The sequence below is a fragment of the Ctenopharyngodon idella genome, chromosome 16 (genome assembly GCF_019924925.1).
Source record: "Ctenopharyngodon idella isolate HZGC_01 chromosome 16, HZGC01, whole genome shotgun sequence".
Lineage (NCBI taxonomy): Eukaryota > Metazoa > Chordata > Actinopteri > Cypriniformes > Xenocyprididae > Ctenopharyngodon > Ctenopharyngodon idella.
This window is the reverse complement of record NC_067235.1, coordinates 20,090,282-20,114,932: the sequence shown is the minus strand read 5'-3', so window position 1 is coordinate 20,114,932 and position 24,651 is coordinate 20,090,282. Positions and strand designations below refer to the sequence as shown.

Below are 24,651 nucleotides of genomic sequence, written 5' to 3'. Positions count from 1 at the left end.
TTGTAAATAATTAGGAAGATTTTAAAATCTATATGATGTTTAATAGGGAGCCAATGCAGTGTTGAAAGAACTGGGCTAATATGGTCATACTACCAGATGAGAGGAGAGGAGATTAGAAGAGACAAGAAAAGAAGAAATGAAGAGAAGACTGAGCGTCTGTCCTCTTAGCATGTGAAAAATAATTTCATAAAGATGAAGCTCTACTCTGAGACTCTTCATCACTTTTAGACCCCTGTTGTTGCTGTTATTAGCAGTAATGCTCCTCCAGAAGCAGACATCAGACTCATTACTGCCATATTCAACCTCTAGCAGCCATAAAACAAACACAGAACATTCCCCTCTGTTTGGCAGATTCCCGAGGGATGACAGGAAAGAAAAAGAAACCTGTAATGCAGAGCTACATGGGCTTTAAGACGATGTCCTGACGGCTTCAGAGCTGTATGGTCAGCTATGGTGCTGTGTGTGTTACTGTGTAAGGAACTTTTCCCTCTTGGCAGTGCTGCTCCTCTGAGATAAGCAGTTTTGCGGGACTCACCATCACCATGACTAACACCCCCACTGAGAACACATACCCTGCTTTCCCTCTGCCTCTGTTCGGTCAAAGTCAAATCCTGTGCCAGTATTCGGTCTGAATGCTCACAAATCGCTGCACAGAGTGAAGCCTGAATGTAGATAGAGCCCTTCCATAAGCTATCATCTGAGCTTCAGTTGAGATCTGCTACATTAAAGTCTACACACTGAGTTTGACTGGGGTTTATGTGTGTTTGTGGGGTGGTTGAGCCATTTGCATTCAGTGGCTTCTGCCACAGCTGTTCTGTTCTGCTTCTGTCTCTTCTTTTAATGTTATTTCTCTCTCGCGTGCCTATGTTCTTAACCGAAAGCCTCCAGAAAGCCAAGTGACTCAGGACAATAAATGTGTCCATACTCATGCAGGGTTTTAGTCCCTGTAGAAAAGATCGCCTTCCATGCAGATATTTAGGTCAGCCATCTTTCTGGAAGTTAAATTGTCTGTCATATACTGAATTGTAAGAAAAAATTAGATTTTAAAAAATGCATTTGGTCACAATGACAAAAAAAAGTTAAAATATTTTACTGATGGATAAAAATAGAAAGGACATTTACAACAAATCCGTCAAGTGATAATTATTTGTAGCTCACTTAGGCCCTGTTTCCATCTGGTATTAAGGTGCATTTTGATCAATCGGATCACAAGTGGACGATACTAAATACAGGTGTAAACAGGGTGTAAAATGTTTTGAGCTTGTCCACTTTCAACCACTTCCAGAGGTAGTCGAAAACGCATTCAACCGGATTGCTTTCGTAGTGGAAACGCTCATGTGGTCAAATGTGTTCGAACAACCACAAAAGACCGCCTGCTGACCTAATGTGTAAACATTATGGGAAGTGCGCTAACCAGACGTGATTTAAACCTTGTCAGCTGGTTTTAAAGATGAAAAATGTACCAAGCACAATGTTCTCTCACCATTCCTGATTTCTAACACACACTCACCGCATTCGGCCGGTCTTGCTGTTATCAGAGCAGAAAGGAAAGCTGCTGATTTTTGTATGTTTTTTTTTTTTGTTGTCTCCGGGCACGTTCATATGTAAATTGTTTGAGCTTATTATGTCCATTAGATCGAAAGATCTGAAAAAAAAAAAAAAAACATACATTTACCTGCCCATAGACCCTCCGCTTGAAGAAATCAGGACAGAAGTGGTTGAAAGTGGACAAAAGAGACAGATTAAAATACCAAGTGGGAACGGGTATGTGTCTCCCTCGTCTACTTGTGATCCGATCAACCAAAACGCATCTTAATACCAGGTGTAAACAGGGCCTTACTCTCACAATAATGCAAATAAAATTGTATAGCCATAAAAGATTTGCATGGAAGGTCAGTAAGGAGTATGTGTGCGGAGTTGTGTGATAAATAATAATTATCTACCATTGTGATGATCGATTTTGCAAATGTTCTGTCTTGTTCTGTCAGTAAAGTATTGTAATGTTTGGTATTTTTATAGGTTCTTCACAAGATGTTCTGTGCCAAGATCTATTTTAGTCTTGAGGCATATAACACAATAGAACAGATAACAGATTTTTTTATGTCAACATGATGTAAAGCATTTTAAATCGTCCATTAATGTTCTTAGAATTTGGTAAAAGACATAAAATGGATGGTTAATGCCTCTGTACTCACCCATCAGTGACTCTATTCAAGTCATTTGATGCTTTAAAACCCTGACTAAAATCCATTTAATATAAATTAAGGAAGCTATTTGAATGTTTGGATGGAGACTTTATTTGAGGGGACTAACCGTTCATGTTTCCATACTTGTCCACATAATAACGTCTCTCTCTCCGTCTCGTTTTCTTACTTATGCAGGTGGTGGTTCACATCACAGATGAGAATGACTGCACACCAGAGTTTATGCACTCCATTTACAGTCGAGACAACGTCCCTGAGACCACCCCTACTGGCACATCCTTACTGCAGGGTGAGTGTCTGTTTCTCCATTTGTCTCTCTTCCCATCTCTGTGACCGTCTCACTTTCTTTCTCTCTGTCCGTGTTTTTCCCCCGGCAGCCCTGCTCTTGAGGCAGGTGCTGTTGCCGGTTGCTCTGCGGGGGCAAGTGTCTCTTCAACTCAGTCTTGTAATTATGAAATAATTCATTATGGCAGCACTTTCTGGGTGGTAAATGGATTGTAATCAAAGCCAGCTTGGTGGCTCCCAGGCAGAGGAGCTTTTCTGCCCCCGCCTTCCTCTCCTCTCCAAACTCTGTCAAGCTAGTTGGACCATCAATCCTCCATTTTGTGTCTTTGCTGATGTTGTTGGCTCTATAACCGCAGGTCGAAGACTGTGACCCAGCAATAGAGGTGCAATCTCCACAGTGGCACTTGGTGAGGGATGTGGTGAGGTTGGGGGGTACGACCCCCTCCATGTTCCCCAGATAATCACGTCTGATAGAGACAGGCAGTTCTGAAGAAGAGGCATTCCTGACCTCCTCCTCTAAAACACAATCATTAATGAGAGGGGGACCTGTTTATCTCTCTGCGCCAGCCTCATCTGCGATCATATCGCTGTAATTGAAGGTGTTTTAGTGGCTTAAAAAAACATGAACGAGTCGTCGTGTTGCGTTTCAGACAGAGGCTTGAGTGCATTAGTTGTTTGAATTAGTTGTTTGAATAAATGTTCATAAGCCCTAAAAAGTGGTGCATGTTAAGGCAGGCATCACTACTACTATTACAATTGCTCATAGTTAACGTTTGCGATTTAAACAGAACTCTAACCCTCATTATTAAATTTCAGTGAGCAACTCAGCCTTTTTTGCTACATCCTTAAATGATACCTCAAATTTTGTTAAAGAATGATGTGCTACTTTTCTAAAAAACTAGGTTATAAAAAGCAGGCAGAAAAATTAGGGATGCATCGATCGAATTAAAAATATGCCCATTGCTGATAAACTAACTGATAAAGAGCTAATATTAAAATTCTGTACTGTTTTGTATAAATAAATTAAAAATAAAAACAAAAGGCAGTAATTTTAAATGCTACAAGTGAATTTAGGCGTGAAATATTTTAATATTCACTATGATAAATGAAAATTTATTTTGAGATTCCCTAAGGATTATATTATCATTTTTTTTCTGAAGATTAAATTTAAGTGAGCATTATATGATGACAAAGGTAATCTTAAAGGGATAGTTCACCCAAAAATCAAAATTATCCCATGATTTATTCACCCTCAAGCCATCCTAGGTGTATATGACTATCTTCTTTCAGTTGAACACAATCAGAGATTTATTTAAAAATATCCTTAGTCCTCTAAGGTTTATAATGGTTGTGAATGGGGGGGGGCTGCATTTTGAAGCCAAAAATAATGCATCCATCCATAAAAAAAATAATCCATACGACTCCAGTGGGTTAATAAAGGTCTTCTGAAGCAAAGCGATGCATTTTTGTAAGAAAAATATCCATATTTAAATTTAAATATGGATATTCAAATTTACCCATTCACGACCATTATAAACGACCATTATAAACCTTGGAGGACTAATTACATTGAAGGATGGGCCCGAGCCATATCTAGAGACCAGAATACCAGAGAAACTTGTGAGTGGGCTCGTTTGACATGGACACCTTAGCAACCACATGGCAACATGTTAAAAACCACTGTCAGACAAAAGCAGTTAACACTAAACTTATGTGAAATAAAAAATTAAACAAGCACAATTTACACACAGTACACTAAGTAAAACTTGGCATGATCTGTACATGTTGGACTGAGTACATGCATTTGTTGTTTTCATCTCTGATCCAGTTGTGTTAACAGTCTCCAGTCTAATTGTTATCTTAGTATCGAACAGAAGCTAATGAGCTTTGTGCTCAGCGGCTGGGAGATTCTTCCCATCCAGTGCTCATCTGAGATCTGAAGCCTACGATGCCCCCTCGCTGCCCACCATTTCAAAGAGCTCCTCACCTTCTCCGCAGATTTTTCAGTGATAAACGACCCTTAATTTAGACTTTGTTGTGCACAAGCCTACGACTCTGATGAAAAGAAGCAGAGAAGTGAGAAAAGCAAAGCAACAAGGAACAGAAGTGAGTCAGATCTGGCAGATCGCATGCTTTGTGAGGCAGATGCACAAATTTAGAATGCCAACTGCATTTATGCAATTCAATTATGTTTACATATCGCTGCGCCGAATGAAAACACGCACTGTTCGCTTTCTGCCGTGTGCAAACAGAATGATTCCTGCCTCTGATTCCAGTTGGCTCCTCTGTTTTAGTGTGGTACGCAAAACAACTTTCTTTTTCTGTCTCTGTCTTCTTTCTCTTCTTGTTTCGCTCCCTCGCTCTCTTTCTCTCGCTCTCAACATGTAAAAGCAGCAGGTTCACACAAACACCAGCTGGGGCTGTTATTTGCTTATCAAATGTGTTCTGTTGTGAGCGGGAAAAAAAGGAAAACACGGAGCAATCGTCGACTGTGCAAAGCCTGGCAGAAGGGAGAGAAGATTATTATTGTTGTTTACCTTAAAATGGGATTAGACTGTAAATTGGGTGCCGGCTTTTAATAGGGCCTAGCAGGAAGAGAAGTGCAGAATGCGCTCCAATTATCGCCCGGAAAACTTCTCGGAGAGGATTTAGCGCACGGCGAAGCAACGCACTTAAAACTCGCCCAACCTTAGCCCACCTTCCTTCCAGCCTTCCTCTCTCTTTCTCCCAAGCCGCCTAACTGGTATGTTTAATTTAGCCCTGGTCTCTCGTTCGCATGCATTAAATATGGTAATAGGTAGCCCTAAGAGACAGTGTATTAGGGCTTGTATTTTTAATGAACCTTCTGTTTGAATCCTGGCCGTATGACTTCATACGTGTGCTCGGCTGCTCCGACTCTTGTTTATACGCGTGCGAGGTGCTGACACCCACCCTTACCCACCTGCTTCCTACCGCCGCAACAAGTCCTCGGATTTAGCGCGAAAGAAAGAATTCTGCTATACATTGCTACATCTGTGGGTGCAAGCTATTTGCCTTGGAGATTAGAAGGCCGTCATGTGGCTGTAGTAAATGAGTGTGCTGGCTGGCTGGGTGTGATGACAGCTTGCCTGCAGTATAATGATACAGGACCCTGACTTTGGCTGTGGGCCTAATGACAGCAAAGCCTTCCTCCACTTTTACTTTTGATCTGCTTCAGTCAACAGCAGCTTTTCACCGTGCCACTGACAGATGGGCACTTAAATTGATCAAATATAGAATTGGCCTCCGCTACATAGTTTTAATTAATATTGGCTCTATTAATATGACACAGTACGTAATTTAAAAAGCACTTAGCACAAGAAGTCCAACAACTTCAAACAAGATAGTTTTCAGTGTTATACTGTGTCCCAAATCTCACAAAACAAAAAAATTATATATATATATATATATATATATATAAGAATTCCGTGGTTTTCCATATCAGGACATAATAAAAAATCATCTGGTCCTCGGCAGGTCTTAAAATTTGGAAAATGAAACCTCGGATAAACAACAACACATGACATATCGCACCGTGTCATTATTTATTTAACAAAAACTAGGCTAAAATGGAAAAGCCATGGGTGACAAACTAAGGACACCCTTATTGTTTCCTGGAATTAAGAGGGAAAGTAACGGTCAGGCATTGCTAATCAAATGCCTTTGATTAATCAATCATCAGCAAGTATGATCATCTCTATAAAAGCAGAAGTTTTGGCATTCAGGTGTGTGTTAACACAATGCCAAGCAGGAAAGACATCAGCAATGATCTTAGAGAAGCATTTGTTGCTGCCTTTAATTTGGGAAGGGTTATACAGCCATTTCCAAACAATTTGAAGTCCATCATTCTACAGTGAGGAAGATTATTCACAAGTGGAAGACATTCAAATCAGACACCAATCTTCCCAGGAGTGGACGTACCAGCAAATTCACCCCAAGATCAGACCGTGTAATGCTCAGAGAAATTGCAAAACACCCAAGAACTCTGTCTGAGACTCTACAGGCCTCAGTTAACATGTTAAATGATGAAGTTCATGACAGTACAATTAGAAAAAGACAGGACAAGAATGGCATGTTTGGAAAGGTTTCTAGGAGAAAGCCTCTTCTCTCTCTAAAAAAAACAAACAAAAAAAAAACATGGCAGCACGGCTTAGGTTTGCAAAGTTGCATCTGAACAAACTAAAAGACTTCTGGAACACAGTTCTTTGGACAAGCGAGACCAAAGTGGAGATGTTTGGCCATAATACACAGCACCAAGTTTGGTGAAAACTAAACAAAGCATGTCAGAACAAACACCTCATAACAAAAGTCAAGCATGCTGGTGGAGTGGTGATGATTTTGGGCTTGTTTTGTAGCCACAGGCCCTGGGCATCTCACAGTCATTGTGTCAACCATGAACTCCTCTGTATAATAAAGTATTCTAAAGTCAAATGTGAGGCCATCCATCTGACAGCTAAAGCTTGGCCAAAATTGGGTCATGCAACTAGACAATTATCTGAAGTTCACCAGCAAATCTATAACAGAATGGCTGAAAAAGAAAAGTCAGGTCCAGACCTCATCCCGACTGAAATGCTGTGGCGAGAGCTGTGCATAGACAAATGCCCACAAACCTCAATAAACTGGAGCAACATTGTAAAGAAGAGTGGGCCAAAATTACTCCAGAACGATGCGAGAGACTGATAAAGTCATACAGAAATGATTGCTTCAAGTTATTGCTGCTAAAAGTGTATCTACAAGCAATTGAATCATAGGGTGTCCTTAGCTTGTCACCCATGGCTTTTTTTCATGTGACGCTGAAGACTGGAGTAATGGCTGCTGAAAATTCATCTTTGTCATCAGAGGAATAAATTACATTTAAAAATATTAAAAAAGAAAAAAAGTTATTTTACATTATAATAATATTTCACAATATTACTGTTTTTTCAAATAAATGCAACCTTAGTGAACATGAGCAAACATTAAAAAAGTATTCCAAACTTTTAAAAAATAATATGACATATCACACACACTCACAAAACCATCCTCAAAACCACACAAGCATTGGTCATAGTGACATTAAAGCTTGTAATTGATAGTGAATAGTCCCATACCGGAACATTCCAGGCCTAATGAGAACACAACTGTCTGAGAAAAACATAGAGATGATTAAGAACTGACATTTGTTTTCAGTGCCTGACCCAGAGCAGATCCCCGCCAAGGTTGCCTTCACCACAATTTACTGCTGTGTTATTGCTAGCTGTTGCCTTTAGTCAACGTGACCTGATGTTTAACATGGCTCTTTCATCCCTATCTCTCTCTCTAGTTCTGGCTCGTGACTGTGATACGGGCCTGAATGCAGAACTCTCCTACTTCATACAAAGCGTGGACTTTGACATCTCATCTCAGGGAGTGGTGAGCCCCAGTCAGAGGCTGGACTATGAGAGACCCAACCACATGTACGAGTGCACGGTGGTGGCCGTGGACAAAGGAACGCCCCCTCGCACAGGCACAGCCTCCATCCGAATCCGCATGGCCAATGTCAACGATGAAGCCCCTGTCTTTTCACAAACTATGTATGATTATTTTCCTCTGTCTGTTTTCCTTTTCTCATTATTACAAAGCTTTCTGGAATACTTTATTCTACATAACCTATATAACTGACTGCTGATCTCTCAAATCACTCAACAGCCTCTTTCTTTTCTCTTTCTAGTATATTAATTTAAACTCAAATAAGTATTTATTTATTTATTAAAGGGTTAGTTCACCCAAAAATGAAAATTCTGTCATTAATTACTCACCCTCGTGTTGTTTCAAACCCATAAGATTTTCGTTCATCTTCATAACACAAATGAAGATCTTTTTTAATGAAATCTAAGAGCTTTCTGTCCCTCCATTGACAGCCTACGCAACTACCATTTTCATGCCCCAGAAAGGTAGTAAAGTCATATATATATATATACATATATATATATATATATATGAAATAAATAAATGGAAATTAGATATCAATCTGATCTGACTTTATATTGACATATTTCACTACTTCCCTCTGTTCTGTTTTAGTTTTATTTTTCTATTTGTTTCTTTTCTTCGTTTTTTCCCAGTATCTCTTTCAACTGTCTTGGAGTGCCTAAGAATATACATATATGAGTTTTACACTCTTTCTCCGTCACAGTGGGATTTCATCAGAGCAGAAGCTAGCAGAGGGTCCTGTGAAAGCTGGGCATCAGGCTATACGGTTCTGGCATTTATTGGATGTAGCCAGAAGGAGAGGCAGACATTTGGTCCGATTCAGCAGAAAGACAACAATCACAGTGTAGCAAGCGAGCTGTCTACACAAACACACACACAGGCTCTATTTGAGAACATCATCTCCCTTGGTAGGAGTTTGGGAGACACATAAAGGAGCTGGTGGTGGTGTATCATCATTAGAGCTGCAGTTTGTATGTGCGTGTGTGTGTTTATGTTAGGATTTGCTCTGGTTCTTCTCAGTGCAGGGACCGCGTGGTTGTTTGTGTGCGCCCTGGGATACACTTCAGAGGCCGTGTTGGGGAAGCAGATGGTGGGTCTGTGATGTTCTGAGCCTGATCTGTCTGTCTGTCTCTCTCTGTCTCCCTCTTTCTGCAGATATAAAACCTTCCTTTCAGAAGACGCTGGCCCTGAGACGTTAGTAGCCATTGTGCATGCCAAAGACCCAGACGGGGATGGCGTAACGTATGCCATCACCGGGGGTAATGAAGACAGCAATTTTGAGCTGGACAACCAGAAGGGTGAGCAGAGTCAAGCGGAATGCAAGCTCAAAACTCGTTGCTGTGGCCTTGGGGATGCTGTCTTTAACAAGGACATCCAAAGCCATCAAAAAATAGTTTCCTCTTCCTGTCTGCTCAACATTCTCTTTTAACCCATCATTCAGCTCACGTTTGTTGTATTTGTGGGAAAAACAAACACCCCTTGTGTTGTTTTTGGTCTACAGTTCTTGTTTTTTGTGTGTGTGCGCACTTGTGTGTGAATGTAATGTTTGTCTGTTTTCAAGCCTGCCTGCCTGCCTGCCTGTGTGCTTTCAGTCTCAAGGTTACATTTGTCTGCAGTGTTTGCTTTTCGTTTGTTTACCAGCCCATTTTATGCCTGAGAGCTGAAAAACAGCAGTATGCTAAAGCTCTCTCCTGTCTTATCAGCCTCTCGGCACGGCTGTTCCACCACCCATCCCATTACAGGCCAGCGCAGAGAGATGGCCCATGGCTTCAGCACTCAGAAAGCTGCGTAGAGTTGTCACTTCAAAGATGCAGCAGCACTTTTTTTGCGACAACCCCCCTGCTTTTCAGTTATTGGGTGAATGTGCAACCATTGGGGCCCATTTTGCAATTCTTTTCAGATATTAATGTTTTCAATTTGAGAGGTTGTCACCTTGTGTAAAAAGCGCCTGAATTCAAAAACAGGCCTAACAACGACTTATTTGGTTGTGCACCCTTGTGAAAAACAAGTACACATACTTTTAAAAAGAGTACTTATTATGGAAATAATACACTTTAAAAGAATATACTGAAGTGTGAACTGAAGGTAATGTTTTTAGGCACTTATTATTATTATTTTTTATCTGAATTTTAAGTGCTTTTTTGACCCACTTAAGTAGGATTTAAGTACATCTTGTAATTACATATGTAATTTCATAATTCTGTTGTCTTATGAAATAAAGTTAGAATATACTGACCAGCAATTATTATATACTAAAATATACTTTAATATCATTTCTATTGATATTTGACTCGTTTGTAATGAAGTTTCTATTTAGTACATTTAAAATATATTAACTTTAAATTTAACATTGAACACACTACAGTTAAAAATATAATCAAGTAAAACCGATAATTTGTCATTACAAAGAGCAGTTTTTAAAAGTGTACTTAAGTGTGTTAAGAAACATACTTATGGAAGTGTACTCTCTTGAAGTACACTTAAGTGTCCTTTTATTTCATTAATATTTATTTTGTATTTACCTGAATAATAATATTTACATTTAATTATTTACAGGCATCATTAAACTGCGCCGTAGTCCTCCTCCTAAACTGCGCGGGCCTCAGTATGTCCTCAACGTCACGGCGACCGATGACAACACAGCCGGTGGGCCACTCCCCCTCAGCAGCTCCGCCCAGGTCATTGTTGGCATCAATGACATCAACAACAACAAGCCAGTATTTGATGAGGTGAGGTTAAATAAAATCTTAAAACTTTGTCAAAATCTATTTCTAACAAAAGAAAGATACATAAGTTGAAAGACCGAATCAGTGGACAGGAACAAGAAAGATAAGCAAAAGTGTGTACGGGAGAAGAGCTTGACTCAACCGGTGTAGATATGAGTACAGAATTCAAATATATTCTCTCATTAAATCTGCCTAGCATCAAGTGCCTCAGGCTTATAATACCTGTGACATTGAACAGCTCACTAATGGCAGTGTTTAGAGACAGAGATAAAGTCTAAGGGGACAAGAAGTAAAGAATGATGGATAGGAGGTCATATACAGAAATGATAGAGTGGAAGACATATTGTAAGATAAAGGATAAACAATGAAATGCACCTACTGATGACATGCTCAGGCTCGTTTTATCACCCAATTCACTGAAGACACTATAAAAATCAGGGAAGTTATTTTTCTGTATTTATACAGACTTCTGTATTTTCTGCCCTGAAATGTATGACCCACGTGAATTGCGTAAATAACTGCACAAACACACCCACAAAATCATTGCTGAATGCAATTTCCATACCACGATTCTCAATTTTAGAGTGGTTATTGAATGCTAGATTGTGAAGGCAATAAATTGTGTGAGGTAACTGATTTGAAACAACACCGAACTGACTCGAGCTGAATAACACTGTTGTTTTCTGTAGAGCTGAATTAAACTTATTTCATAATTGATAAACTTTACATAGTTATTGAACTGAACCAACACTGAACTGACTTGAGCTGAATAATGACACTATTGATTTTTAGAGCTGCTTTTGTGTTATTTTCCTGTTTATCACTGTAAAGCTGCTTTGAAACACTCTTTATTGTATAAAGCACTATATAAATGAAGTTGTATTGACTTAATTTGACTTGAAGGATGCAGCAGGCTGCCGTGATCTGACATACTTTACTCAGACTGCGAACCAGATAACTGAATTGGCTTTTCAAAATGCTACAGTATGCGCAATGCTACATTGCGCATCTGGCTAAAAAGCTGTTTTGTGAATTTGCCCCAAAATAAGCAAGTAAAAGAGAGCAAATATTAAAGAGCACGTCGAGAGGGAAACACAGCGAGAAAGAGACAGGTGAAAGCAGAGCTGTGGGAAGAGCAGACAGCTGGCAGTAGGAGATCTAAAGGCTCTTGGAGGTCTCCGGTGGGAGAGCTTCTCGGCGCAGGCCGGTGGTGCAGGAGGGCTGTGTGTGAGTGCGTAGGAGGCAGAACCATGTCCCTGTACACTCTCCGTGAGCCCCACAGGCCCTACTTCTGCTGCCGCCGCCACCACCTCCTCTGCTGCTGCCCATGAATATTTCAAGGGGGAATTACTCACCGGCACAGGGGATGCATATGAAATAGAAGCACTAAGTGAGCCCCAGGGGCAACATCTGGCCCTGTTCCTTCTTCTCACTGTCTCTCTCTCTCTCTCTCTCTCTCTCTGTGTGTGCCTGTCCTGCTGACCAGAGTCTTTTCCTTCTCTTTCACTGGTTCTCAACTGGTTTCTCAACTGGTTTCATAAAACAGTGGATCAATACAATACCAAACTTGTTTATTGTACAAAAATGAGCTTAAAGTCAAACATTGATAGTTATTTATGTGTTTATTAATTGTAATTTATTAATATTAGCATGAAAAACATTTGAACACCTCAGTAGTCTGGAGTGTTTGGTTTCTGAATGTCTCTAAATTTTGATGATTTTATGCTCTGCATAGCTAATAATTCATTGCATAAAACACATTTGGGTCACCCCATAATAATGAAGATTAGAAACTATATTATGCATAAAGAAAATGAAGCCAATTTTGTACCCTTTTTTTTTTTTTGCATTGTAATTATTTTCATGACAAACGAGCTCTTTTTCCCCAAATTCTCATTATCATATTGCCATTTTTTAAGACAAAAGTGACATTTTCATTGACTTTTAATGTATAATGTAATGTTATATACTGTTACATCAGTCATATTTACATTAAATTGTATTGGTCTGATTTCTTACATCTGTTTGCAAACTGAATTGTGATTACTGTGATTCTCATTAACACATATCCAAAGTCAAAATCATAAACTTAAATAAAACTTGCTTAAAACTGCCTTGCAAGCACTGGTATTGCAAATCTAGTATTTTATTAAAATCAGCATTAGTTAAAAGGAGTACAACAAATATTACTATGATGTTTTTTGCAATACAGTATGACAATGAGATGCAACATATCATTTCTTCTTTTTCTTTCGATTTTGAAGTGCAATATGACCCAATCATATTCTTGACAGGCTTTGTGAGGCTCACCCAATAACACTCCCTCATCTTGGCCCCACACGCTTTTCGACGTTCAGCCGAATTTAAACTCTCACCCTGCTTTGTAGTCGCTGGTTGCCGGCACTCCTAATAGCACAGCAGATTACGGCAATAGACTATCTGTTCGAGTCTTTTCCCTTGCTAAACTGAGAAATCCTCCCTAAGCCCTCTCAGAAGGGTGAGTGTGTGTGTGTGTCGAAAGACAATGAGAGGTGTGAAGAGCAAAGCGCATTGAGAATTCTCTTCAGAGGCTGGGAGGGAAGCTAATTCCAGCTTTTAGCCCTGGTATCGATCTAGTCACTTGATTAATCGCCTTAAGTTGACATGCCGCTCCCTTGTGGGCACCGCTCACCAGGACGCCCTGCCAGATGCCCGTTCTGTAATGAGAGCATGATGAGAAAGCAAGAGGAAGAGGGAGGTTGAGGCCTCATTATGAGTGTGTGTACTCCTATTATGGAGTGACAGGACTTCACCAGAGGAATTTATAAACACTGTATCCTAAATACAACTCTTATTCTCTCTGTCGTCATGTCTTGCTCTCCCATTATCAATTTTTCTTGCTCTTTCTCTGTTGTTATGAGGACCCATATGTCCAGCATCAATCTAGTACTATTTAGTTTTTGTTTGAGACCTTGATATTGGTCTTTGCCAAGGCATTTGCTAAGAATGTAATATTGCACATTAAAAAGAATGAATTCTTGTCTTAGTATCCATGTCTGAAACTGGTTTTGTTCCTTCAAAGTGCCACAACTACAGCGTGAATGCACTGGTCCTGGAGAATCAGCCCCCGGGCACTTCTGTCCTGCGCGTGCTGGCCCACGACGCCGACACAGGGGTCAACGGGGAGGTCAAGTATGGGATAATGCAGAGGGACGGAGCCTCACCAGGATTCACTATAAATCCTGACACAGGTACATACTGCCTTCTTTACCAGATTGCATTGATTACACACAACTGAACCAAACAGCTGTCATGTTGGTTGGTTTACGAATTCCTGCTGTTTATTAGCATGAATCTTGTTGTCAAAGCTATAAAATAGCAATTCACCAATGAGATGCCACAATGTGCGTTGTATGTGTTGCATAGGTGTGATCAGTACGGCGGTAAGTTTTGACCGAGAGAGGCAGCGAGAGTATACGCTGTCAGTCACGGCTACTGACCAAGCACAGGAGCCCCTCATCGGCATCTGTCAGATCACTGTCCTCATCGCTGACCAGAACGACAATGACCCCAAGTTTGAGAACAGCCGCTACCAATGTAAGAACCACTGAATGATGTGACTAGGTCAATTTGACGCTGATATTAGCTACAGTATACAAGGGAGTATGCAGTGAGCAAAAGGGTTTTTTTTTACAGTGCCACTCTTTATATTTGTTACATAATCATACTGTGGTATGAAATGGTCTGTATTGATAGGATCTGTTGGCAGTACTTAAGATCTGTTTCTCGGTTCATTTGCATATATAAAGAAGTGATAGGAGAGCAAGAAGGCATTCATGACATAGTCAAAACTCAGGTTTTAGCTGTAGACTCTTTAAACATTTATACATGGACCTTTAACATTGCACTTAAGGGCAGTAAGGATTTTGCAAGCTTAACAAATTCTCAAGTCCAGGATTCCAGAGTGTAGTCAATACACATTAAACCTCAATATTAAAAATGCATAACAGTCTGAGCAAGGTGAGCTTTAATGCGCTGAACACATTATAAACACATCACTAATCATTTTAGATGCAATCGAATGCAATACTGGAAAGCTTGTTGAAAGTGTGAGAAATCTGCTTGGCTCTACTGATGGATTTTATTTATAATTGCGAGTATAAGTTCAGTAAGTTTGATGTCAGAATTCCTTTTCATCACATTAAAAGAGTTACTGAGAAAGCTCATTAACAATTAAAGAGAGAGATTGAAATGTTTCTGGGACGCGCATTATTTTTTCCTTTTCACTGCACATGGATTTTAATAGCAGCATTCATTTCTTGTTTTAAGACTGTTGTTATTTGTTTTTGTTGATGCCTGTGTTAACTCTTCCCATGCCAGACTTCCTGCGAGAGGACACGCCAGTTGGGACTAGCTTCCTGAGGGCGGCGGCTCATGATGACGACCAGGGCACCAATGCGGCCATTACCTACTCTCTGTCGCAGCAGAGCCCAGCTTACTTTCACATCAACCCCAGCACAGGATGGATCTACGTCAACCAGCCTATCTCACAGGTACACATTCCACACACCTACTCACACACACCTTTACCTAGCTTTCAAAATGTGTATATATACATACACATATATGACCCCGGTTGGCAAAATGAGTCGCAATGAGCACATTTTCAAAAATTAGCTAATAATTGTTATTTTCGCATTCTCTATTAAAAAACCTTTAAAATTATGATTTTGAAGTATGATTTGTTGAAACAGACAAAAAGTGAATGAGCAACACCTGTTTAAAAATGTCGACAGAGTCAGCGAAGTCAGTTTTGAGAAAAATGGAGTTAAAGTTTTTTAAAGGTTCCAAATCACCTAGCAACCATACCTTAAAATCCCTGGTAATACCACCAAATTTGGCACACACCAAGTCAAAACCAAATATCTATAAGAAAAATATATATTAAACTTTTTTTTTTCCATGATACCACAATTGTTTGATTAACATTAATGAAACAGACAGCCTATAGGCCTATATTAAGACCTACTGTACCGCACATTCTAATAAAATGTTACACATCAGATGTTTTTCCCCAACTGTTAACCAAACGTTCACGTAAGACATAACAGATGTTTGCGTGAATACTCGCCAAGACAGATATTTTTAGCATACTGTAATTCTGTGTATATGTGTATATTGGGACCGTGCTCTGTCTGAGAGGCCTCTTTGTGGGCACGCTTCAGAAGTGTCAGTCAGCGCGAGTAAGATTATTTTGTTTACATCAGCATGAGTTTGAAAATCACATTTCATTGGTTCAGACTCATTGAGAATTCGCTATGAATATTCACAAAGTTGGAATGCTGTGCTTTAAAATGGTATAAAACTTATGCTGAGGGGAAAAACGTCATTTTTCATTGACAAAGGAAAGGTACTTCTCTCAGAAAACGTACAAATAAAGATACTTTTAGATGTTTAATTGCTATTTGGAGCATTGGGATCGCTAGTCGAGGGCTTAATTAACAAATTTTTTGTGAAAACCTCAAATTCGACCAAAATTGACATTTTTCACTTGTTTTGCCTGCTGAGAAAGCTCTTAACATAGTACAGGTACTTGCATGTGTGTGTTTTAAATGCTGGAGTCAAACACACATTCTCACTTATCATCCTCCAGATCTTATTTTATTCTTTGTTCAGATCCTCTGAGTTTTGTATATTAAACTTGGTGGGGACCGAGAGAGATTTATGCTTTTGTAACTCTTGACTGAGACGCAGTCTTTCAGTCATAGACTATAAAAATCAATCATAAAAATATGATTTTTTGCATTTAAAGTTACGATAATCTAAACAAAGAGAGAAACAAACAGAAACCATTTTAATATTTATTGTGCAATAATTACTTATAAAATATATATTATAAGTGTTATGTTATGGTGTCATTTTCAACAATTTTACTCCTAATAAATATTATTAGATGAATTAAACTAGTGTGAGTGTAAAAAGTGTGTTTATTTTGTTAGGTAAAGCCAAAAGTCCCTATAGTTGAAGAAACATCCATTCTTGTGTATATGTGTGTTCTTTGGTCTAGTCAGAAATACCATCGTCTTCACTTTTCTGCCCACGCATGGCTGTCTGTGTCATTTCTATGCTTGATATACAAGCTTTGAGAGGTCGGAGGTTGATTTGACATTAAAAACGCTGCATGCGCATACAAAAGCGCAGAAAGAAAAACACAGGCCGTCTTCAGGTAAAGCATCAGAAGATCAACTTTAATAATGCATAGCTCATGTCCAGAACTACACTACTTTTATCATGTTGTCATCGCTCTTAACAAAAATTAATGTGGATGCAATTTCCTCAGAGCAGGTCATTAAGATTGCATAAAGTAAGTCTGGTCCATGTTTTTCATTAGCCAGTCTGACCGCCTTGCGTCACTTATGTCCGAGTGGATCAGTTTTAGAAAGTCAGACAATGTCACACACACTAAACTCACCTGTCTTCAAATTGACAACTTAAACTGCCCCCCTGCTGTTATTCCTGCCTCCTCTCATTCTCCATCTGTCTCTTCATGTCTGCCTCTTCCTTTCCCTCTTTCTAACCCGAAAAAGGCAAAATTTTGGAGCCAGTTAAGCAAAGTTTACTGCTAACTAAATCTTAGAAGTGCTTTTCGCTATTAGGAGTCATTTGAATGAAACAAGTTGAGTGTCATTTTTACTCCACCAGCCCTCTGTCTTGAGAATCAAATTAAAAAACCAAATATCTAGAGTCTTAGCTGCTGTACTTGATATTCTGGATGTGAAACGTCCAATGGATAATGGAGTCCAATTCTTTAGCTGGAAGTATCAGGGAATTCCCGTTGACAAAAAACCTCACCTGTCTTCACTGGTATCAGTGACAACCTGTATTATTTCAGTGTATGCTGATAAGCCCCTAGGCTGGATTATATCACCTGTCTCTCATCCTGACAGACATCACGGATCAGCCAGCAAATCATCGCTACAGACGGAGGGAGTCGGAGCAGCTCGGTCGACCTCACTGTCATCATCACCAACGTACACAACCAGCCCCCGCAGTGGGAACAGGCGGAATATTGGGTCACAATCCCGGAGAACACACCGCGTGACACCAAAATAGTGGTGAGAAATTCATATACTCCACCACGGTTTCCTCTCTGCTTTTTTTATAAGTGTTTTTTTATAAGTGTTTCACGAGTTTGCACTTACATATAATCAGATATACAGTGCTCAGCGTAAATGACTACACTCTCTTTGAAAAGTAACATTTTAAACAATATCTCAATGAACACAAAAACAATTTCCAAAATGTTGACTAGACTAAGTTTAATATAACATCTGTTTAACTTATAACATGAAAGTAAGGTTAATAATATAACTTAGATCACACATTTTTCAGTTTTACTCAAATTAAGGTGATGCAAAAATGAGTACACCCCACAACAAAAACTACTACATCTAGTACTTTGTATGGCCTCCATGATTTTTAATGACAGCACCAAGTCTTCTAGGCATGGAATGAACAAGTTGGCGACATTTTGCAACATCTATCTTTTTCCATTCTTCAAGAATGGCCTCTTTTAGAGACTGGATGCTGGATGGAGAGTGATGCTCAACTTGTCTCTTCAGAATTCCCCATAGGTGTTCGATTGGGTTCAGATCAGGAGTCACTGAATCACTTTCACCATGTTCTTCTTCAGAAATCCAACAGTGGCCTTAGATGTGTGTTTAGGATCATTGTCATGTTGGAAGTGCATGACGACCAAGGGAACGGTGTGATGGTAGCATCTTCTCTTTCAGTATAGAGCAGTACATCTGTGAGTTCATGATGCCATCAATAAAATGCAGCTCCTCGACACCAGCAGCACTCATGCAGCCCCACATAAGGACACTGCCACCACCATGTTTCACTGTAGGCACCATGCATTTTTCTTTGTATTTCTCACCTTTGCGATGCCATACAGTTTTGAAGCCATCAGTTCCAAAAACATTTATCTTGGTCTCATCACTCCAGAGTATAGAGTCCCAGTAGTCTTTATCTTTGTCAACATGGGCCCTGGCAGTTCCATCTTTTTTAAATTTTTGTACCACTTTTGCTACAGTATTCTGACTGATAAGTAAAGCTTTGCTGATCTTCTTGTAGCCTTCACCTTTCTGGTGTAAAGAAATTATTTTCTGTTGACATTTCTCTTCCATGTGGTGCCATTGCTGACAGCATGAAATGGGAAGGGGTTTTAACACCCTTTTATAGTCAACTGTCTGCTGGACACCTGTGTAATCAATAATTAGACTCACCTGTGGTTGAATTCTTGTTAAATTAGACATTTGTAGTCTAAAATTTAGCTTTGCTCCAGAGACTTTCAGTGGGGTGTACTCATTTTTTGCATCACCCTAATTTGAGTAAAACTGAAAATTTTGTTCTCTAAGTTATATTATTAACCTTACTTTCATGTTATAAGTTAAACAGACGTTATATAAAACTTAGTTTTGTCAACATTTTGGAAATTGTTTTTGTGTTCATTGAGATATTGTTTAAAATGTTACTTTACAAAGGGGGTGTACTCATTTACGCTGAGCACTGTAGTAAAGAGTATGTATGTTTGGCGTACTGTCCGAGGGGAGGGCTCAGAGCTCGAAATTTGGCCAGAGCCCAAAGTACTCCCCCTCTCTGGCTGGGATAGAAATAATCGAGAATGAGGAGTTGGGGGTGCTGGAAAACTAACACTCACAAAGAAATTGTATGCAAACATGTAAATTGCATATAAGGCAGTTTTTGCATTAACTTTAAAATCTGTTTCTACTCCAATTCAGTGTTAAAATATATTTGTTTACACAGTGGCCGTCATAACTTGTTTTCATGACAGATTTATTTAAACATACATTAAACATATACATTAAAATAATCAAGACAGGTTAAGTAAAATATAATGAATATATATATAGGCTAATATAGTGCATATGTGTAGCGAAAGAGTTATTTTCTCTAGACTAACAAGCTGTGGACACTGAATGGCTTTTCTGAGGTAAATGCTACATGACATATTGTTTACAAGCTGTTTCATTGTTGTCTTTCCACGGTTGAATCACTGATTGAGCGATTACACGAGATACGTTTCAGTAAGTTGTACTGTATCTTTCAACGTACCTTCAGATGTCCATTTATGTTTATTCTGTAACTAGTAGTAAAGAGGAAGAGATGATCGCGTTCACTCGCGCTCCGCGCTACCGCTTGAAATGAGGAGTCTGTTCAGTGCTGTCACGCCACATCAAAAAGCATCAAAACGGCATTTATTGTTTGAATTTCGTGATAAAAATGGACAGAATTTGAGGGATAAGACTTTGTTTCTTATCGAAAGTAACAAAACGCAGAGCCTGTTGCGATTATTGGTGGTTAATGGTGGTTAAAAGTGGTTTATGGGCTATACAACTCTGTATTCGTCGGTACAAATGTGTACCGAACCGAAAGACAAGTACTGAAAAAATTTCGGTACGAATACGTGTACCGTTGCACCCCTAATATATATATATATATATTATATATATATATATATGTGAAATCTTAAATATGACAAACACAAAGTAGAACTGCTAAATTGCATAATTGAAACCCACAGAACATAACAGCATGACTTTACAACTAACCAAATTGTCCGGGTGCACTTAACTGCTCATCCTGACAGACATCCACAGTGCATAGTCCACTTCTATGATGTCTTCAAATGCAGTTCAATAGGTTTTCACATTCACTGTTTTTTTGAACAGAAGAGGGGTTTCCACTCACAATGCTTCCTTTTTTTCATTGTGATGTTGATAAGCAGAGGTAGAGTGTTGTGACTTTCTTACCGCTGAGGCTTGTCACATCTTATCCAGCCTTCATCTTGTTTGCTATTTCAGGCCGTTTTATTCGCTGTCACATTTTACATTCGTCTGGGAGCTTGTACCCACAGAAAGATCAGCATCCACAAACAACCTCATCTGTCCAGCAAACTCAATCAGACTGCTTGTCTGAACATTCTATTCTAATTCATTCAAAAGGAGCAAAAAGGCCAGTCCTCTGAGTCCGTTTTCCTCACATACAGCAGATTTATCAGTGAAGAGCGCCAGGAGGAGTCACTGTGTTTCCCTGACATCAGCGGCTTCCTCTGGCTGCTGCCAGCTATTCTGCAATCTGTATGAACCTCCGCATCTGTCTTAGCAGTCCTCAGTGGCTCAAACTGTGACGGGGATGTTCTCCTCTTCACGTTGCCACAGGATGTAAAATAGGCTTAGGTGGGATGTTTGATCTTAAAATACCTTCTTTCCCCGCTAGCTTGTAAAGGGTGGTTGCATCGGCATGAGTTTTAGTGCGCGGACTGCTTCGCTAGTCATTTTTGCTAACCTGTTTGTAAAGAGCTACAGGGTTTGTACTGAATGGGAAATACATAGACACACACATAGAAAGAAGTTCTGTTCCAAAACCTACTGAGTTGCCTACCTAGACAGCACTTTCACATCAAGGCTTTTCCAAAAGGTAAGCTGCACAAAGTATTTTGACTTATAATATAACTTGTCCAAATTCTAGGGAAATAATTAATGTATCATTTGTGGATAAGGCAATCCCAGAATGGATTCTGACAAACTTCATAAAAAATAAAAAAACTTTTTAAAAAATCCAAGATGGCCGACCAAGTCAAGCGAAATGTTGTTGATAGATAGACAGACAGACTGACAGACTTGAATCCTTTGATTGTACGTGTTCATGTTGGTGAAGAACAGAAAAAGAGCTTAAACGGCATGTTGCATAGTAGTTTCTAATTGGCCGGGACTTTACTAGCAGCGTGAAGCTCAGTTTAACTGCATTCATCTCTTGACAGCCCGCTCTCCTCTGAGAGCTTCTGTTAGCATCCCTGTCAAAGAAAATTAATATCGGTCTAATGTACTGTTCCACATGCAGCATGTTACATATTTTAATACTGATGTTTCTTTCGCTAATAATTTCTTTCTCCTATAGAACTCTCCTCACTTACATTAATGACATTCTAACCTGTACTACTTTCATAGCAGGCTTGGCTCTGAACTAAACATAACTCTGACTATAGACTCTCACTACAATATAGGTAGGTAGGTAGGTAGGTAGAAACTATATATAGATAGATAGATAGATAGATATGTAAATTGTATATATATTTATACATGTTTAAATTTAGATTACATTATATGTAGCAGGGGCTTGTTGTAAGTAAAACTGTCACTTTCTAGGGCACAATATCCAATGTGACCGCATTGACGGGCACCGAATAACAGCCACCGCAAGGCATCTCTGATCAGCTTTTTCTTTCCGATGCCATTGCTGTGTAATGAGATGATTTCTAATTATTGCTAATTTCATGGCACCTCAGGCTCTACTCATTTTGCTGGCAGTGCCATTACCCATCTTATCATCCAGATGTGTTTTTTTAACAGCCCTTTGCACTGGATCTCACCAGCTACTCTTTGTCTCTTTCAATCCTCTTGTGCAGTTATTTCTGATTTTGTAAACCGTTTTGCTTTGTTTAAAACATGACATGAGACCACAGCTCTCAGATTATCTTTTGTTCTGCCATCTTTCCATTTATGCTTTGTTTGTACCTGTTGCCAATTCAGGGTCAGAGTTTCTCATTGTGTTAGTTTTATTTGATCTTTTATATAAGTATTTAGTGTTGGTGTAAAAAAAAACAAAAAAAAAAACAGCATAATGCATAATTACATGCAACTAACCCTAAACCACACCCTAATCCTAACCATAACCCTATATTAAGTACATATAGATAATTAGTATTACACAGTGCTTAAATGTATAATTACACTGTAACACGGACACCTTAAAATAAAGTGTAATTTTGATTCGTATAAAATCTTAAAAATGGCCTGAGTTTATTCTTGAGTATGCTATTCCTTTAACTAATACAAACAGGAAGATTTCCTTGCTCAACAAGTTTAACTATGCTGAATGACTAGCTAAACCTCCATAAATTACCCTGCTATTGATGAGTGAATGGTGCCTTATGGTCCCATCACAGAAAGGCACAAAATCACTTTCCAGAACCTTTTCATTCACTGTTCCTTGATGGTGGAAGGGTCTTCATAACTCAATACAGACAGCCGAATCCCTGACCATATTCAAGAAACAGCTGAAAACTCACCTCTTCTGTGAACTTTTAACTACATCCTGCTGACTGTTACATGTGCACTCTGTTTTGGACTCATTTTGGACTTGTTGTTGTTCTATTTCCCGCCACTAGTCATTCACCATGGTAACTGATCACCTCATCATCACATCCAGCTGTGTCTAATTACCCACCTTGTTATCCCATGTATATATATACCCTATGTTTTCAGTCCAGTGTTGTCCGGTATCGTTCATGTATGTGTTGGTGTATGTTCCTGCCTGTTCCTGTATTGTTCTGTGGATTATCTAGTAAAAGACTTGTTTGGACTTTATCTCCTCGTCGTGTGCTTAATACACCAGCTATTGTAACACTGACTCTTTATAAAAAAACTTTTAAAAAAAACTTTTATGCTTTCACTACTTCTTAAATCCCTCCGTGATCTAGCTTGTACTATTCTAGACAATGTTTTAAACTTTATACTGCTACCACTTTCTTGCATTGTTGCCGCAGGGATATTTCACCCAAAAATGAAAATTCTGTCATCATTTAGTCACCTTCAAGTTGTTCCAAACCTGCATGAATTTCTTTCTTCTGCTGAACACAAAAGAAGATATTTTGAAGAATATGGGTAAACAAACAGTTGATGGGCCCCACTGACTTTCATAGTATGGAAAAAAATACTATGGAAGTCAATGGGTCCCATCAACTGGGTTTTTTGGATAAAAGCGTCTACTAAATGAATATATGTAAATGTAATTTTTATGGCTGGTCAACAAGCTAAACCAGTCCCAAACCAGCACTAACTAGTCTAATCAGCCTCGACTAGTGTGGAAATTCAGAAGGGCATGAATTAGGTAAGCTGTATTTATTTTATCTGTATTCTCAGCTTTTGAGTTTGTAGTCAGGTTTCTGCATGTCTGGATATCTGTGTGTGTTAGCACTAAGCTTGCCACCGTGTGTACATGAAGGTGGTGGTCCTTGGGGCAGTGTGTGTCAGAGCAGATCTGTGCGTCCCTGCCCACTCTCATAGCTCTGCTAATGGAGGATGTACCTGGAGGTCACCTTCAGTGTCTCTTCAGTCAGAAAACCAGATAAGTGTTGTTCCTTAGAGCTTTTTATCACCTACCTTACTGCTCTCCGTTGAGTTTCAGTATCTTTTCCTATTCAACCACTCTATTTTCAAACTACTTCGTCACCCCCTCCACACTTCTTTTAATTGGATGGAATGATTATAATTACAGTCGAGGGGTTTCAAAACACAGGTTGCACAAGTATTCAGATACAATCACTGCCTTTGTTAATAGAACGCACCTTGACAATTGGACAAATAACCTCATTTTCTTTATCCTTTCTTTTGTGTGTCTCTAGTTCCCTCCCTTTAACACCCACACTGCACCCGAACTCTAACACTAAGGTGTTTCCCGTAATATGACTTGAAAAACAAAGTGCTTTACCACAATTACAGTCGAGCTCTCTTTCTCTTCAACCCTCTGAATACAGCATGAACTCCCTGATGTAGAATAACTGTAGCAACTGGCTGTTCAAATCTGTTCTGTGCATTGGGAGCCTTCATGCTAATTCATCCTCAGAACTCTAAATACAAATTATGCTTGTTAAACAGTATAATGCATTCATTAGCAACACTGAGTTGCCTTGTTGTGCGTCGAGTGCTCCTATTCATTTCCCGCTCTCGCTTCCTCCCCCCTCACTTTTCTCCTTCATCTATCTATCTGTCTCTCTGTCTAACTAATTAAAAATTTAAATATCAGTCAGCTCATTGTGGTATTATCTCAAGGAATGCTAATTAACACATTTTCAAAAGCAGTAATTGCAACCTTGAGGATGTAATTTAAAGGGCCTTGTTCGT

The 24,651-nt window shown here is 39.2% G+C and overlaps 1 protein-coding gene across 1 annotated transcript in view; it reads left to right on the top strand.

Annotated features, from left to right (window-relative positions):
* Positions 1 to 24,651, top strand: part of si:dkey-22o22.2 (neural-cadherin) — a 124,206-nt gene that overhangs the window by 68,024 nt on the left and 31,531 nt on the right. The window contains exons 5-12 of the mRNA XM_051866119.1: positions 2,382 to 2,493; positions 7,810 to 8,059; positions 9,114 to 9,256; positions 10,515 to 10,687; positions 13,746 to 13,914; positions 14,090 to 14,260; positions 15,044 to 15,216; positions 17,611 to 17,778. Coding sequence (XP_051722079.1) covers positions 2,382 to 2,493; positions 7,810 to 8,059; positions 9,114 to 9,256; positions 10,515 to 10,687; positions 13,746 to 13,914; positions 14,090 to 14,260; positions 15,044 to 15,216; positions 17,611 to 17,778 — 1,359 coding nt within the window. The remainder of the gene's footprint in view (positions 1 to 2,381; positions 2,494 to 7,809; positions 8,060 to 9,113; positions 9,257 to 10,514; positions 10,688 to 13,745; positions 13,915 to 14,089; positions 14,261 to 15,043; positions 15,217 to 17,610; positions 17,779 to 24,651) is intronic.